Genomic DNA, 17,888 nt, shown 5'->3' on the forward strand with positions numbered 1-17,888 from the left:
AAAGTATTGTAGGACCACAATTGTGGCCCCATGTTAAAATCAAGACAAATAAACTGCCTTCTGCCATTATAACCAGAAATCTGGTTTAGAATTCATTTTACATTTAAGCCACTTTTTTCATATGATTAGAATTACATGAAAGAGAGTAAGGATGAACATGCTAGTTCTGGCCTCTCTCTAGCCTAACTATGCCTGTCCACCATGTGCTGGAGAGGTTAAACATCTGCAGCAGTGAGCCTGCTGATCTTGCATGGGCTCCCACATGATTTGAAGCCATAAATCATGTCTGGAATCTATGTGAGTACAGGACGCTTCCCACTGAAGACATCTGTCCTCCAGTACATGGAGGGTGCTAGGGATGGACATGGTGACATGACAGGGGGAATGGAACTAGGACATTGGTCCCCACTCTTCCTCCTCATTGCTTGAGGGTCATATGCTGAAAAGGCTTGTGAGTATAATAAAGATGCAGATACTAACTTGAGCCACAGACTCACAGTAGGTTTCTAGAGCAGCCTTATCTCATCCCTTTATTACTTTATTATCAGAGCATACTTTCCAATATAATATAGCAGGTACATCATGTAATGTATACGCTTATTAAGGCTCAGTTGAAAAGACAACTATAAATATTTGAAGATACTGGGCAAAATATTTCCTTTGAAATAGAACTCTTTTGGCGAAGAGACTTAAATATTGTAAGTAAGTAAGTAAACTTGAAATCAGTACTTGACACATTCCTCTTTGTATTAAAGCCTTTTAAAATCATCTGTTAAAAACAGGACAGAGAAAAACTAAAATAAATCAAATATAATTTGATGTGCGATAGTTTTCCTGATAATATTTTCTTTCCTCTGAATGGGCTTTTCCTTTGAAAATCTCCTTGTTCTCTAAAAATTAATGCTTTCAGCTAAAGTTAGAGGGAGAGAAAATGCCTATGTGAGTCAACCATAAAGGCTCTGCACATTCTTAATTTGCTGCAAGACTGCCTGTTGCACAAAAGAAAGTGGCCTTAGCAAAGGACAAAGTGATTCAGATGGCTATGATAGCAAATCTCTATGACTTGAACATTTCCCCCAGAATTACATGTTCTCAAAATGTGATATTTTAAAAAAATGAATTAAAAATAACATAGAGTCTCAGTATTGTTATACACTGACAGCCAAATATTAATATTGATAAACAAGATAAGTTTACAAAGAAAAAATGAAGAGAATATTGTGGCACCTAGACAAATTATTTTAAGAATGGTACTGTGGCATTAATTGGTTTTAATGCTTTGTTATTCTTTAAGGGGATACAGAATTATTTATTGGGTTTGCGTCAATAAAGGCAGATCTGCACAACTGGTGATCTACCAAACAGAAGAATACACACTAGAATTATTTAGAGCAAATATTATTCTTCATTGCATAACATCTTTACCGTCGCTGGCCATGCTCCAGCTGTGCAGATATGGCTCTGGTGGTGGTGGTGGAAATTCATGCCACAACACAACTTCTTGTTAAATTTGGGAAGCTTCAAAAGCATTTTGCAATGTGGCATGGTGTGCATTTACCATTTAGGAAGAAAACTGTGTGAACGCTAGGGATGGAGGAGAAATTCAATTCAGTTTGCACTGAAAACTGAATTGATCAAATTTGCACTTTCTGAAACAATATGAAACCAAAACACAGCCATTCTTTGAAATTCACATTTATCCAAACTTTGTGATGCACTTCTCCAACCAAACAAAGTTTACAAAAATAAATATATTAGGAGAAGGTGTGCAGAAAATGAATATATTGGTGAAAATAGCATACTCAAATGCATTATATTCGGATAAATTGCTTGGGAAAATGTTTACATTAGTCAAAACTGCATATGAATAAGTATGTATTAGGAAAAAAATGCACTAAAATGCTGAAGATTTTCATGACAATTTTTTTAAAATAAATTGCAAACTGCTTCAGAACTGTGGAGAACCGGAACTAAGATTAGAAGAATGAGAAAGAGAGAACTGAATTTGACAGATCATTCCATCCCTAGTGAATGTACACACACATGCACAACTCAATAGGAAGAGGTGTTCCTAGGCCCTGGGTGTTCATCCACCTAAATAAATCTGCAGCTCTTATGATTGGGATGGTAAGCCTAATGAGCAGGCACCAGAACATCAGATGAGCTAAGAAAACAAATAATAGATGGTCTCTCCCCACACCACCAACTGGTATAATTCAACTTGACTGTGATTTTTTTTTAAAAAAAATTAGTGTACCTACCATCTCACAGTACATAATTCACCAAGTTATACAAAAACAGGCAATAACTAAACACATATTGGTTCTGTGGGAAAATTTAGTATAAATTAACTAATGCCATAATCAATTTTTCAACATCATCTTAATGCATCCATGGGTATTAAGTTTCTTAAATAAGACTGGATTTTGATTAATCTCACAATTATTCACTGGCTAAGGTAGTGAATGCCTTTTACTATATTGGAGAAAGATCCTTACCCGTGCTTTTTGTTCCATCTCCATCATCAATCTTTCATGTTGTTCAGCTATTGCCAATGTTGCAGAATGGACTTTCTGATAGATCATCTCGCCTTCCCTTGTCTGAAAGGTGAACAGCCCCTCTCCTGTGTCACACATCCTAGAAAAAGATTTAAATAGGTTTTTATTATACAACACCTTGATAAAATAAACATGCCTAACTGGGTTCTTCCAGTACTCACATCACTAATGAATGGTGGTGCACAATATTATTATTTTGTCAATGGATAAATGGATTCCTAATGACATAAGCCAAATCAAGTCTTGACACTAAGGTTGCTTAAAGAACAGACCCTTAAATAATTGTTTGCATGTTTGTGCCTTCACAGTGATGCCATACATATGCATGTTCAAAGTTTACACTCATAGCCTGCCATTTCTGTGTTGCAAACTATACCTATGATAATATGAACTTGTTCTCAGGAACAGGAACATGTGTCTTACAAGATTATTTGAATACCCATGTTTCAGTAGTTTGTATCACATGTTACACGTAGGGAAAGGTCTTTATGTGATTACTAGGGAATAAGGTTGTGCAGCCGCCCCTGCCCCTGAGTTGACTTCATAAGCTGAAATCTAATAATCCAAACCAACTCAGAATATTGTTTTGCTTTTGTTCTGACCTGTGGATTTGTGTGGATTGATCATGTTGCTACAAAAACTCTCTTGTGTTAGCATGAATTTAGCACAGGCAAACTTTGTGGCCATAGTCCATTATGAACATCACCTGCATATTTTCTATGGAAATAAGTGAGTGAGGTTTTTTTGCAGCTCCTGTTCATTTCCATGAGATTTGTGGAAGAATTTTCAAACTTCACTTATGTCATCCAGTACGCAATATAAAAATGTTCCATTTGGAACTTTCCCACCTGCACTGCTGTGGAAACACTATTATACAAGTGCTATACTGCTGCAATGACAGGAAAAAGCCAGAAGCTGTACAAGGAAAATAAAAATACAGTGAAGAGCACTGAGGTTCTACTGGTAGGGTGAGACAGTCAATAAAGAAAAGGTTAAAGCACATAAAAGTTCACAATAAAAGCTAGTAAAGGTTAACAAGTAAAGATGAGCCTGAAGCCAACCAAAGTTGAGCGGGAAATGCAATTAATCAAAGCAGCATATCTCGACTGTAGACAAGCCCTAAAGGTGAAAAAAAGGTCACAGCAGTAGTAGAGAAGCCCTGTAAATCAGTGATGACACAGAATAAAGATTAACAACATGAAAAACATGAGCTAAGTAAAGGGCAGCAGAAAGAACACACAGATATAGAAGTTCAATGTTTGGTCTGCTTCTAGAAGGCCTGATATAGTAACTTTCAACTGGCTCAATTTTGTTAAAACAAAGGAGTAGTCAACAAGATTTAAAAGTTCTGCTGCTTTACAGGAGGATTCTGTCCACATGATGCACATTTGAAATTGCAAAGAGAGATTTTAAAAATTGGGTGGTGTTCAGCTGAGTCCTAATTAGAGTACACCAATTGAAATTAATCATGTCCATGAGCTTTAATGGGTCTACTCTGAGTAGAACTAGCTCTGAATACTACCTAATGTACTTTGGATTCAAAAGCCAACTCAGTAGTAAATATTGGTCCTGTTGTGTTGCTTATAATCCATTTTTTGTGGGCTTCAATTTATGTATTCCTAGTGCTTTGAGGTTCATCAGGCTGATGATGACTGAAGCATTATTTGGAGAGGTGGGAGCATGTAGTTGGAAGCTGTTTCCACAGCTATCCTATTGGTGCAATTATATTATGCTTGGGTTGCTTGGAACTACACACCCCTTTTCAGTAGTCGCCAGACAGGAAAACTCAAGACAACTTCTAACTGTATTGTCACAGTTGGACCACTTCCTGGTGAAGTTTGGACTCGCAGCAGCTCTGTAAGGATGGTGGACCTATTAAGAATGTCAACTCCCCAAAGATGTATGGATTGTGATTGATTACTTTCCATTGGGTAGAGCAGGAGATCCTGTTGACACACTCATCTCGCTGTGGAATGGTGAGAGGTGGAGGGCTATTGACATGTTCACTTCTGAGTGCCCTCTCTGGCACCTCAATGCCCCCCTGGTATTCTAGGGAGCTGCATGCAATGAAACAGGCTGGACAATGGCTAGAGTGCTGGGGGTGTAGATCTTGCTCCAAGTCGACCAAGCACTGGTTAGAGTGCATAATTGAACCTACCATGTGGCAATAAGGGCAAATTTCTCAGCCTGTATCGTGTTCTCAAGAAATCATACAGCAGAGCTTTTCCGGGTTGTCCAGAATGTGGTCTCACCTACTGGTGGTGACAGGCCCCTGGAGACAACAGAGGCCTGCTCTAACCATTTGGCCTATCATTTTGAGGATAAAGTCACTTGGCTCTATAGCAATTTGGATGTTACTGTTGTGGTTACAGTCCAAGATGAGGTGTCCAACTTTGTGGGATCAATTTCAGTTTAAAAGGTTTGATGGACAGGGTACTTGCAGGTATCTGTCCAATTATGTGCCATCTTGATTACTGCCCATTATGGATGGTGAAATTGAGCTTGGGGCAGAAACTGATTAGATGGTCCAGAGTGTGGTGAATGCTTCCTTGTGTCAGAGGGTGGTGCTTGTCGCCTTAAAGGAGATAGTAATGCAGCCACTACTGAAGAACCCTGCACCTAATGGACAGTAAGAACTATTATCCAATTGCAAATACTTCCTTTCTGTGGAAGGTGACTGAGAGAGTTGTGATGGAACAACTGCAGACATTCCTGGATGAGACTAATAATCTGGATCTATGTCAGTCTGGGTTCAGGCCTGGGTTTGGGACTGAATCAGACTTGGACACCCTGATGGACAGAATGACCCTTATAGACAGAATGACCAGGGAAATACAACCCTACTTTATCTCTTCATGACTTTTTATACCACTGACCATAGTATCCTTCTGGACTACATCTGGGTATCAGTCACACTGTGTTGTGGTGGTTCTGTTCCTACCTGCAGGGTCATGTCCAGAGTATAGCACTGGGAAAGTGCTCTTTGGCCTTCTGGTGTTTACACTATGGGGTGGCCCGGAGCACTATTTTGTCCCCAGTGCTATTTAACATCTCTATGAAGCTGTTGGGAGAGTTCCTTAGGGGTTTTGGAACAAGGTGTCATCAGTATGCTGTTTCTACACTATTTCTATTTCTATTTCAACACTATTTCTCTATTACAACTGAATCAGGAAAGGCTGTGCAAGCCCTGGACCAGTGCCTTGATGAGGTGGTAGACAGGATGAGGATAAATAAACTGAGCTTGAATCCTGGAAAAATTGAGGCTTTGTGGCTGGGTAGTTCCTCTGTCTGGAAAGGAGGTAAATTGCCAGTTCTGGATGGGGTTGCAATCCCTCTGAAAGAGGTACTTCTTTATCATTTTCTTCACTAGAAGCCCAAGTGACCTCTGTGGCCATGAGTGCTTTCTACAAGGTTTTGTGTTGTTCAGTAAAGCAAGTTATGAGACTCACAGACAGGGTTTTCAGTGAGAGAAGGAAACCTGAAGCAAAAGAGTTAAGCAGAGCGGAGGGGTTGCCAGGTTCCTCAAGGCCAGCAGGTGGTTGACAAGGGCAACCTGGTAGATAAGAAGCTGCTCTCGCAGAAGCTCTGGTGTGGGGGAAAGTCGTTTGTAGAGAGAACTGTGTTTAATGTATTTTGTCAGTAAAGACTCTTACAAGAAACTTGCCTGGCCTGGCTTATTCACTGGATCTATTCGACACCAACATTTCTTACTTGTATGATATCTATATGCACACACACGACAGGGGTTATGGGCCCAGCTTATCATACAAAGTAAGGGGTTCAAGAGTCATTTACGTGATGTTGTTGCGGAGAAAAGAAAGTGCAAGAAAGAGGCAAGTAAAGAGTGGACAACATGGCTGTAAACCTGTCATCCGGGATGCCGATGGAGAGACTGAATGCTGTAAATTACTCCAGCTGGAAATGGAGAATGAGAGCAGTTCTGATTAAAGAAGATTTGAATGACATAGTAGAAAAACCCCCTCCGGCAGCTCCTTCAGCAGCGTGGACGAAGAAAGACAAGAAAGCGAAGGCTTTTATTACGCTGGGGCTGTCTGATTCTCAACTGTTGCTGGTGAGTAATGAGCCGACAGCTAATCAAATGTGGGAGAAGCTAAGAACCACTCATGTGCAGCAAACCGCAGGGAGCCGGCTGTGTTTAGCGCGGAAGCTTTATCAGATGCGTTTTACAGATGAGTGACTATGACAGAGCATCTGGCTGAATTTCGTAGATTATTTGCTGAGCTTCAAGATAGAGGAGTACATCATAGTGACATTCAGATGGTCTATATACTGTTATCTTCTTTTGATTGAAATTGGGATGTACTGGTCTCTAGTTTGGAGACTTTACCAGACAGAACTTTATCTCTGGACTTTGTAGAGCAGAAACTTCAACAAGAATGGAACAGGAGACAAGAGAGTAAAAGGACTGAGATAAAAGAGACTGAGGCTGTACAACAGCAACAATATCAAAGAAACAGGCAAGAGAATAAAATATGTTATTTTTGTGGGTCCCGGGGACATATACAGAGACATTGTTTAAGTAAGAAGAGAAAAAACAGGGACTTTGGACATCAGAGACCAAGTGTGAACTTTATTACTAAGGAGGACAATAAACTAATTAACTCTAAATGGCTGTTAGACAGCGGAGCGTCTAATTGCCTGATCACAGACTCTAGTTTATTTTACACATCAAAGCCAGTGCAAGAGAAGATTTACCTGGCTGACGGATCGACTCAGGACGCAATTGCAAGAGGCACGCTCAGGTTAAGTAATTTGAGAACTATATTGACAGATGTGTTATTAGTTTCTGGTTTAAAATATAACATACTATCGGTGAGAAAATTAGCTCAAACAGGTTGTAAAATAACATTTGAAGGGAATAGATGTTTTGTGAGAAAAGATGGTGAAATCTGTATGCAAGGGAAATTACAGAACCAAATGTATATGGTAGAGAGTAAGCTTGATGAACCAAAATATGTCAAAAAGGGTGCATTCATAAGACAGGTACATGATATTAAACGAGCTGCTGTGAAGAAATGTGCTGTAGAACAACCATCCCAGGAGGACGTTTCAGCCTCAATCAATACATCAGGAGATCCCTCTAATTTGGCTGATATTGCTCAATTACCTCGTGCTGAGCAAGAAAAGTGGAAGGCTGCAATGCAAGAAGAACTAAATGCCATAAAGAAAAACCAAACATGGTCACTATGTACATTGCCAGAAGGAAAAAAGGCTGTGGGATGTAGATGGATATTTAAGAGAAAAAGGAATAGTGCGGGTATAGTCACAAGATATAGAGCCCGCTTAGTAGCGAAGGGCTACACACAGATTTATGGCACTGACTATGATAATGTGTTCACGCCTGTAGTAAAATTCGAATCAATCAGGCTGTTACTAAGGATTGCTGCTATAAGTCAAATGCAGGTGTTCCACTATGATATTAGCACTGCCTTTCTTTATGGAGTGTTAACAGAAGACATTTACATGGAACAGCCAGCAGGGTTCACCGAAACACCAGGCTTAGTTTGTAAATTACATAAATCATTGTATGGCTTGCGTCAAAGTGCGAGGTGCTGGAACACGCGATTGGATGAAGTGTTAAAAGATATGGGTTTTTCCAGATGTGTTGCTGATACGTGCGTGTATGTGAAAAGCATAAATGGCAAGAAAACGTACTGTGCTATTTATGTTGATGACATTCTGTTTTTTTGCCCGGGAGAAGCAGAAGAAAGACAGTTCTTTGATAGCTTACAACAGCAAGTGGATACAAAGCGCCTAGGGCCAGTTGCACAATATCTAGGAACAGAAATAATACGCACTACTGATGGTGGTTTTGCCCTATTGCAGACAGAGAAGATAGATAGTCTGCTAGAGACTTGTGGCATGAGTGAATGCAATCCTGTGAGTACACCAATGACAGTTTCATTCCAGCAAGAAGAATGCAACAAAGCATATGAAAAGCCAGATTTTTACAGACATGTTATAGAGAAACTGCAATTCCTTGTAAAGGTATCTAGACCAGATATATGCAATGCAGTGGGCATTTTATGTAGAAAAGTTGAAAAACCATCAGAACATGATTGGCTTGGGGTCAAAAGAGTGCTAAGATACCTGAAAGGCACAAGAACAAAGGGACTGATGCTGTCAGCACAGAAACAAGGAGGCATAGACTGTTATGTAGATGCAGATCATGCTGGAGACCTAGCCAGTTGAAAATCTACAACAGGCATTATAATTAGATTGCATGGCTCAGTACTGGATTGGTGCAGCAGAAAGCAAAATATTGTAGCAACATCCAGTGCTGAGGCTGAATATGTGGGTCTGTCTGCAGCTTGTAATGAAATCCAATGGTTTACACAACTTGCTCAAGAAGTGCATGTGAATACTGTTTTGCCCATAACAGTATTCGAGGATAACCAGACTTGTATCTCATTGGCAACGTTGGAAGCTAACACAAAAAGAACGAAGCATATCAGTGTGCGATATTTCCACATTCGCGATTGTATACAACAGGGAGTCATTAGGCTACAATACTGTGACACAAGGTATATGTTGGCAGACATACTGACGAAACCACTCAGTGAAGATAAGTATCAATCTCTAGTACAGATGCTTAACGTGCGTGATATAAATGACTCTGTAAAACTTGTATGAATAAAGAAACAAAAACTGAAATGGAAATGTAAATAGATACTGTAAGGAAACAAAACCATGTACCGATGTGTATTGCAAGAATTATGGAATGGAAATTTATATTGTATAAATGAACATGTAGTTTTGTGATCTGTGAGTCCCAGGTGGGGGCTGTTGTTCAGTAAAGGAAGTTATGAGACTCACAGACAGGGTTTTCAGTGAGAGAAGGAAACCTGAAGCAAAAGAGTTAAGCAGAGCGGAGGGGTTGCCAGGTTCCTCAAGGCCAGCAGGTGGTTGACAAGGGCAACCTGGTAGATAAGAAGCTGCTCTCGCAGAAGCTCTGGTGTGGGGGAAAGTCGTTTGTAGAGAGAACTGTGTTTAATGTATTTTGTCAGTAAAGACTCCTACAAGAAACTTGCCTGGCCTGGCTTATTCACTGGATCTATTCGACACCAGAATTTCTTACTTGTATGATATCTATACGCACACACACGACATCTTGGTGGTATGCCAGCTGTGACCATTCCTGGACCGCAACAGCCTGACCATGGTGGTAAACTCAAGCCTTGATAACTGTGCTTTATGTGGGGCTGCCCTTGTATCTGGTCCAGAAGCTGCAACTAGTGCAAAATATAGCAGCCAGGCCACACACAGGAACAGACTACTGGCAATATATTACTCCGCTGCTGAGAGAGCTACAATGTTACTGATTTGCTACCAGGTCAGGTTCAAGGTACTTGTGTTAATTCACAAAGTCCTAAACAACTTCGACCTAAAATACCTTAAGGATTGTCTGATCCTAACGCTCCACCTTGGTCACTGAGATCCTCTGATGGGACTCTTGTAGTTCCCCATGCCCCTGAGGTTTGCTTGACCTTTAGCAGGAACTGAGCCTTTAGTGTGGAAGGCTTGCCCTTTGGAATTCCCCACAAGTAGAAGAATAATCCCTGCCTTCTTTTAGACATCATAAGAAAATTGTATTGTTCAGACAACTTTTGTAATTTTTTTTAACCAACCAATATTAACTGATGTTTTGATGTTTTTAATTTTGTATGTTCTATGCCACCTTGATATACTTTTGTGGAAGTGCAAATTATACATACTCTCATAAATAAATAAATGACTGACTGACTGATCTGGAGCAACCCTTGTTAAGCTTGAGTACTTCTAGCATATACATTGCGGGCTGATGAGTTCTATTGCCTAGTTGGCTACTCAGTAGGAAATCTCTTCCATCTTCCTTATTCTTGTTGCTAGTGTTTTTATGGCTATCTATATCTATATACAGTACTGCTCTCAGGGAAAGCACCAATTTCTAGACTCTTTCTTTGTAAGACCACCTTGACAGTAGATCAACCTCCACTCCAAGCACAGGAATGGCCTGACTGTTTTCCACAAAGCTGTGCAATGACACAGTTCCTTCCCTCCTGAATGAGTGGATAACAAACATGTCCAGAGGGAATAAGGCATGGAAGCTTCAACAGCAGCTTCTCTTGCCACGTGTTAGCTCAAGATGGCAACATAATCTATAGTTGCTACACAGAGCTTGGAAAAGTTCCTTTTTTAAACTACAGCTCCCATCAGCCCCAGCCAGCATGGCCCCTGGATTGGGCTGATGGGAGCTGTAGTTCAAAAAAGGAACTTTTCCAAGCTCTGTTGCTACCACTACAGTTGGTGAGAACTGTATCTATGACTTGATATCCAGACTTAGCAGCTGAGTTACAGCATGGAAACTGAAAAGACCTGTTATGGATTGAAGACACAAAAAGAGTGGTTTCTCCTTCAGCACCAATAAACTTGCCAGGAATTTAATCTGTACCAGATAAGATCAAGAGTACCATAGGTAAAATGGATCCTTCCCAATCAGTAAGATGCTTAAGAATAAAAACAAAATAGTTTGATTTTGATAACCTTCCTCCCCCCGCTGCCTAGAATGCAGACTGCACAATTCCGCATTCTCTTTCCTAATTTGAGTTAATAATGTATCTGAACATTCATGGTTGCTGTTCAGATAGTCTTCATCCCAGTTAGTTTACTGAAGTATGCATATCACAAGCTGCAACATCAAAAAACAAAACAACCAAACCCCCATAACGTCATATACATAATGTTTTTCATTCTCCTTAATGAATGTAAAGTATACTTTTATAGTGCATTGTTTGAGTGTATGTTTAATCTAACTATAGTTAAACCACACTGTCCTTGTAAGATTGTGGTGTTGTCTTTACTGTAAGTTTTGCCATTAACCTTATTGCGTACATTGGTCATAGCAAGAACCAAGTCAATTCTTTATCTAAAAGAAACTTATTTCATTAAATAATAAAATTGATAAGTTGAATGGAAAAATATTTTCCTGATACAAACTTCATGGATATTCCACATAGATTTCCTGTACAAATAGATCAGCTAAGGCACTTCATAGGATACTGTATATGTAAAAAGAGCTTCTCCTTCCACTGGAGTAAGCCACTCGGGATGTGGGAGTTTCATCTGTACATCACTCCACTTCCATCCATGCAAAACAGTTGTGCATTTGAAAGATATACAAATTACATGAAACAACATTTTATCTCCCTGTGTTTTAATAATGGTTTTTATCTACTGCTGTTATTTTAATGTTTTTTTTAAATGTTGGTTTATTTTATTAATTTTTTAAAAAATAAAAATAATACCATTTTACTGATTTCCTTGTAAGCTGCCTTGGGAGGTTAAACTACAACACCTAAAGTTATTGTAAAAAATTCATTATAAAACTGTTAGCCAATTTGAAATGACATTTCTCAGGCTGGGTTTCAGATGGCATATGCTAACCGTTAAACCCCATTTTGGATATAATAATAATAATAAAATTTTATTTGTTAGTCGCCTATCTGTCCAAATTCACGGACACTCTAGGCAACTTACAGCAACATAATAAAATACAATAACAATCCAAAACATAATATCCATTAATCCAACATCAAGAAATATCAACTAATACAACAGCAAGCTAATCCACCCCAAAATTCCCGTAGGCCTGCCTGAATAGCCAGGTCAAGAGCTCAGCGAAAACCCATCAGGGAGGAGGCAGGAAACTATGCCAGCTTGGCAGGTTTCTTGAACTCTTCTCAGAAAAGTCAACTGAATACAGAAAGGAAACCAACTGCAGTAAGGAGAAGTAACAAGCATGTAACTCAATATTAAGACAAAGACATATAACTAGTTTCTTAGGTTTTTGTGGTTTTAGTGTGCATGTTTGTTTGCATCATGGGTACCTATCAGACTTGTAGTTATCACTCTTTTACACTTAGTTCTTCTAAAACAGATATGGCCAAGGCCACATATGGCCCCTGTCTTCCCCTGATCCTGCCAGCTCAGAAGCGGCACTTGCATGCTACTGCTGGGTGAGGCAGCACTATGTGAACTAAAAGTGAGGTGCTACTTCTAAACTCAATAGCCAGCTGGCCCTCTTCACTGGAAGAGAGGCGGAAGAGGTTTCTCTTCCCGCAGACTCTGATGGCTGAGTGGGTCAATAGTCAGCCATCTTAGAAGTGGCTTGAAATTCTCTAACGCTCTGGTTGGACTACACAACTCTAGACTATGGCCTTGCTTGGGGAAGAAATTCAGCTAATCTCAAAATGACTCATATGTTACTTTTGTGTTGATCAGCCTCCTTTCAGTCTTTCTAGCACTGTGGAGGGAGACCCTCTGTTGGAAGTGGGGCAAGTGCAACTCCTGTTTGGGTTCTTTTGTTTGTATTCCAGAAGAAAGATAGAGTTAGGGTCCTTCAGCTGGCTAGGCTTGCCTACCTTTACCTGTGCTATTCTCTTCCTAACTTCCTTCCATTGTAAACTGATATGCTCAGGGAATCTGATCTGCCCCTCCTTCCTTTGTCATCTTCTTTGACTGTCTGAGGAGATAGGAGACATTTTTGTCTTTGTTCTCTCTCCTGTGTCATGAGGGCAATACCCAAGTCTGGGCATTGCACCTCCATCTAAGCCTCGCTTGGTCAGATCTGGTGATCCACATTGGGATAATCTCTGAAAAATAATACAGGACAACAACTGATTTAATTCATACTTACTTCCCGAGTGCATTATATGTATAACTACTCTTATAGATAACTGGACTATTTTCTCTCACTGTTGTATACGTTATATCTGTTTTGTATTCTGTTCAAAACCAATAAACACATTATTAAAAAAAACAAGGAGGTTGAAGTGAAGTGTCTAGGTGATGTCACTCACTACCTCGGAATACAAATTGAAAGAGAAGATGTTGGATCCTTCTTGCTGAGTCAAAGACAAAAGATCCAAGACCTTCTCAAGAGTCTTGGACTGAAGGATGCACATCCAGCACCTACTCCAATATAAGTAGGATACCAGAAACCGGGCTACAACAAACAACCATGGGAAGACCATGAGAGCTACAGACAAGCCATTGGGAAACTTATATGTATCAGCACTGTTACCAGGCCAGATGTGGCAGTAGAAATGGGATACCTGCACAGAAAAACCAGCTTGCCAACTAAAAAGGACTGGAAAGCAATCAAGAGAGTGGCGAGATATCTAAAGGGCACTGCAACCATGAAACTGAAGTTAGCGGCTACCCGAGAGCCCAAACTAGTAGGATATGTAGATGCTGATTGGGCTGAAGACACTACAGATCGAAAATCCACCAGTGAAAACATCTTTTACTATGGAGATTCACTGATCAGCTGGGCAAGTAAGAAACAAGAGACTGTAGCACTCTCTTCCACAGAAGCAGAGTATGTGTCAGCTTCTGAAGCAAGTAGACAGTTGACATGGTTACTTGAACTGTTCAAAGATTTAGGCATCTCTATACCTGGGCCTGTCATGATGCATGAGGCGACCAAGGGTGCATCAGACTCATAGAGTCAGAAGGGGTGAGTTCAAAAACCAAGCACAAAGACGAGAAGCACCATTTCCTTAGAAATACCTACTGCAGATGGAGCATTGTCCAACAGAAGACATGACTGCAGACACTCTGACCAAGTTGTTGGACAAAGTCAGATACTGCAAGCTGCAAGATGGACCTCATGGGCTGAACCAAGCACTATTTGAGAAGCGGTGTTGGAAGTGTAAACTTATATGCTCAGGGAAGCTGACCTGCCCCTCCTTCCTTTGTCTTCTTCTTCGACTGTCCGAGGAGAAAGGAGACATCTTTATCTTTGTTCTCTCTCTTGAGCCATGAGGGCAATACCCACATCTGGGCATTGCACCTCCAACTTAGTTAGAACTAGGTATGCCTTTCCTATCTACTATGTATTTCTATAAATAAAGTAGCTTTTCTTATTTTACTAAATCTTTTACTCAGTGATCTAAATGCAGGGTAAAAGCCTGCTACTTTGGTAAACACATACACACCCAGCCCAGACCACTGAAATACTCTGCATATATATAAATTTCCATAACACCCTCCACTCTGAAAGCCTCTGCACCATTTCAAGGGTCTCTGAGATGATGAAACTGTTGAAAGATAACTCAGCTCAGAAGTGGCACACAACTGTCAGGTCCTCTGCAATGATTTTGGGCTCTGCCACTTCATTCCAGAAGTGCATGGAAAGTGCTATAACCCAAGATCAATGCAGAGTGACCAGTCATGACCCAAACTGCCTATTGATATACCAAGCACAGAAAGTTCAACAGAAGCCTTTCTGTGCATGCACGCATGTACACGCATACACACTCATTCTGCATTGGCAAATACACTCTCTGAGCTTTGAAACTGAAAATCTGAATTCTTTGGCTGAACTAACTGTGCTAATTGAAGTATTCCCTAATTGTCTAAGAAGGTAGATACAGCATGCTTATAAACAAATTAAATATTCATGGAGCCCATCTACTTCTAACATGAAGTTTTTAAAAAGCATAGCACATTTACACAGAGGACCATTTTTTAAAGAACCATCAAGTGTCCATTAAGAAGCCTTATTAAACTTATCTACATTACATGCTGTATTGAATAACAATATAAACACACAAACAAAAGCAGGATAGTGTAGCTAATTAACTATATAGTTTTAATGATGCTTCCACCTTTTCCAGAGATGCAAGCACTGGACCAAGCTAAAATGTTGTCAGATAATCCTCAAGAATTATAAAACCAAGTGTGATGCAATGAATTATACAAATGATTCACTAATAGGCAAAAAAACTTGCGGTTTAAGAACGTACTTATAGCCCACAGATATTTCTATCAAACCTTAAAAGGCAGGGAAATTGGGCAGCTATGGTGAATGTACCAGGCGAGCAGGAGACCTCACTTCCTCTCTGAGATATTGGATTGCCCTACAAATTGGTCAAAATGCAAACACAACTTGGGTTGGTCTTTCACAGTCCAATCCACTTCCTGTGTAGCTTGGAAGAATCTGGCAACATGTGTCTCTGAGCATATGGTAAGTGGTGGCAACACCTGCCATCTATAAACATGGAGAATTACATTTTTGTATGTTTGTTGGTGTGCATCTTACTTTTCTTCTTTCCTGTGTTACTACTGTTTCTACAGAGAATCTAAACTATAAAATTTTATTTCCCTTATTATTCATCCTAGAAACCTGTGTCAAATTTATTTCTATTAATTTCAAAGCTTTTTTATTGGTCAATGTCATATGATGCTGAAGACAACCTTCTGTGTTTCAAAGTGGAGGTTATGGCTGCATACTTGGGTTGGTCTTTCACAGTCCAATCCACTTCCTGTGTAGCTTGGAAGAATCTGGCAACATGTGTCTCTGAGCATATGTGTTTCAAAGTGGAGGTTATGGCTGCATACTATAGCCAGCGTGGATTTTTCACATTCCGCAATGTTAAATTGAAAATACCCCCCATGCCATTCTGATGCTTCCCATAAGCTCATTTCAAAACAAAACCTTACAAAACGTATAGTAATGAACTCGGAAACACTTGCTTAACAACCCTGTCAATTTTCATGGAGATACACAAAACAGTCAGAGAGAATCGAGAGTTCCAAGTCTAAACAGAGAGAAAAAAACCTCAGAGCCCTTTTGGACTTCTTTCTCTGAGAGTTCTCATGATCTGTTGAAATTCATTAAAAATCAACCATGTTCACAGAGTACCTGTAATCCTAATACTGACCTTGCCCCATACTCTGACCTTCATCTTCTGCAGTCTAAAAGTTAAAAAAATTGCCTGGCTGATTTTTAATTGATTTAAGAAATTTTGGCTGGAAGCCTGTGATAACGTGGGGCATGCTCAGTAAGAACCAACTGTCAGAGTTCTAAAATCCAGACTCACAGCTACTTTGATTCGATTGGTTAATCAGGGGGCCACACCCACACCAGACTTTGATTTCACGTGAGACAGTCATGGCTTCCCTCAGAGAATACTGGGAAGTGTAGTTTGTGAAGGGTGCTGAGAGGAGACTCCTATTCCCCTGAGAGAATTATTTAACAGTCAGCCACTCTGATTGAAGGTCTGTGAGGGGAACAAGGCGTCTCCTAGCAACTCTCAGCACTCTTCACTAACTACACTTCCCAGGATTCTTTGAGAGAAGCCATGACTGTCCAAAGTGAAATAAATGCCTGGTGTGGATGTGGCCAGGGACATCTTTGGTTTAAATTTGGGTGGGAGGCTACATGTGCCTGCTGTAGAATAAAAAGGTGGGGGAAACGCTGAAAAGCAATGATACTGTTCACAATGTTTTCCTTTTGTTCTCTGCTATCTCTTTGGCGCCTTTTGAAGTCTTTTCCTCTTTTAAGAAGCCTTTCAAGTTGAGACCTATCCCAGTCTGCATCTGTGTTAGAATTGCTTTTAATATGTTTTCTTTAATAATGTTTTTAACCCTTTTTTAAAAAAAACATGTTTTTAAAGTGTTTTTTAAAATGTTTTTAACATTGTTTTGTTTTAATGTATTTTAAGGTCTTTTTATGAAGTTTTAAAGTGTTTTTATCGTTTCTGTTTGCCGCCCTGGGCTACTGCTGGGAGGAAAGGTGGGATATAAATCAAATAATAAGTAAATAAATAAATAAAGGAAAGGGGCTTCCCTTCTGCCCAGTACCCACCCACCCAATCTCCTCCCCCTCCTCTCTCTGCCCCTCCCCCAGGTCAGTGTTGGACTATGACCTGGGAGGCAAGGATTCGAATCCCCACACAGCCATGAAGCTCACTGGGAGACCTTGGGCCAGTCACTGCCTCTCAGCCACAGAGGAAGGAAATGGTAAAACCACCTCTGAATACCGTTTACCATGAAAACCCTATTCATAGAGTTACCATAAGTCGGGATCAACTTGAAGGCAGTCCATTTCCATTTTCAAACATGATTGCACAGAAATAAATTCCATTGAACTCAAAAAGTATGCAAACAAGGGAGGGGCAGGAAGGGTAGGAAGAGGGGGAGGGGAGGAGATTGGGTGGGTGGGCACTGGGCAGAGGGGAAGCCCCTTTCCTTTCCAAAAGGAAAACATTGTGAACAGTATCATTGCTTTTCAGTGTTTCCCTCACCTTTTTATTCTACAGCAGGCACATGTAGCCTCCCACCCAAATTTAAACCAAAGCTGTCCCTGGCCACATTCACACCAGGCCTTTATTTCACTTTGGACAGTCATGGCTTCTCTCAAAGAATCCTGGGAAGTGAAGTTAGTGAAGGGTGCTGAGAGTTGCTAGGAGATGCCTTGTTCCCCTCGCAGACTTTTAATTGGAGTGGCTGACTGTTAAACCACTCTGGCCACTGGACCTCTGT

The 17,888-nt window shown here is 40.2% G+C and overlaps 1 protein-coding gene across 1 annotated transcript in view; it reads right to left on the reverse strand.

Annotated features, from left to right (window-relative positions):
• Positions 1–17,888, reverse strand: part of DOK6 (docking protein 6) — a 481,228-nt gene that overhangs the window by 151,278 nt on the left and 312,062 nt on the right. Inside the window, exon 6 of the mRNA XM_061593326.1 lies at positions 2,499–2,637. Within this exon, the coding sequence (XP_061449310.1) occupies positions 2,499–2,637 (139 nt within the window). The remainder of the gene's footprint in view (positions 1–2,498; positions 2,638–17,888) is intronic.

This window comes from Rhineura floridana, chromosome 1, assembly GCF_030035675.1.
Source record: "Rhineura floridana isolate rRhiFlo1 chromosome 1, rRhiFlo1.hap2, whole genome shotgun sequence".
Lineage (NCBI taxonomy): Eukaryota > Metazoa > Chordata > Lepidosauria > Squamata > Rhineuridae > Rhineura > Rhineura floridana.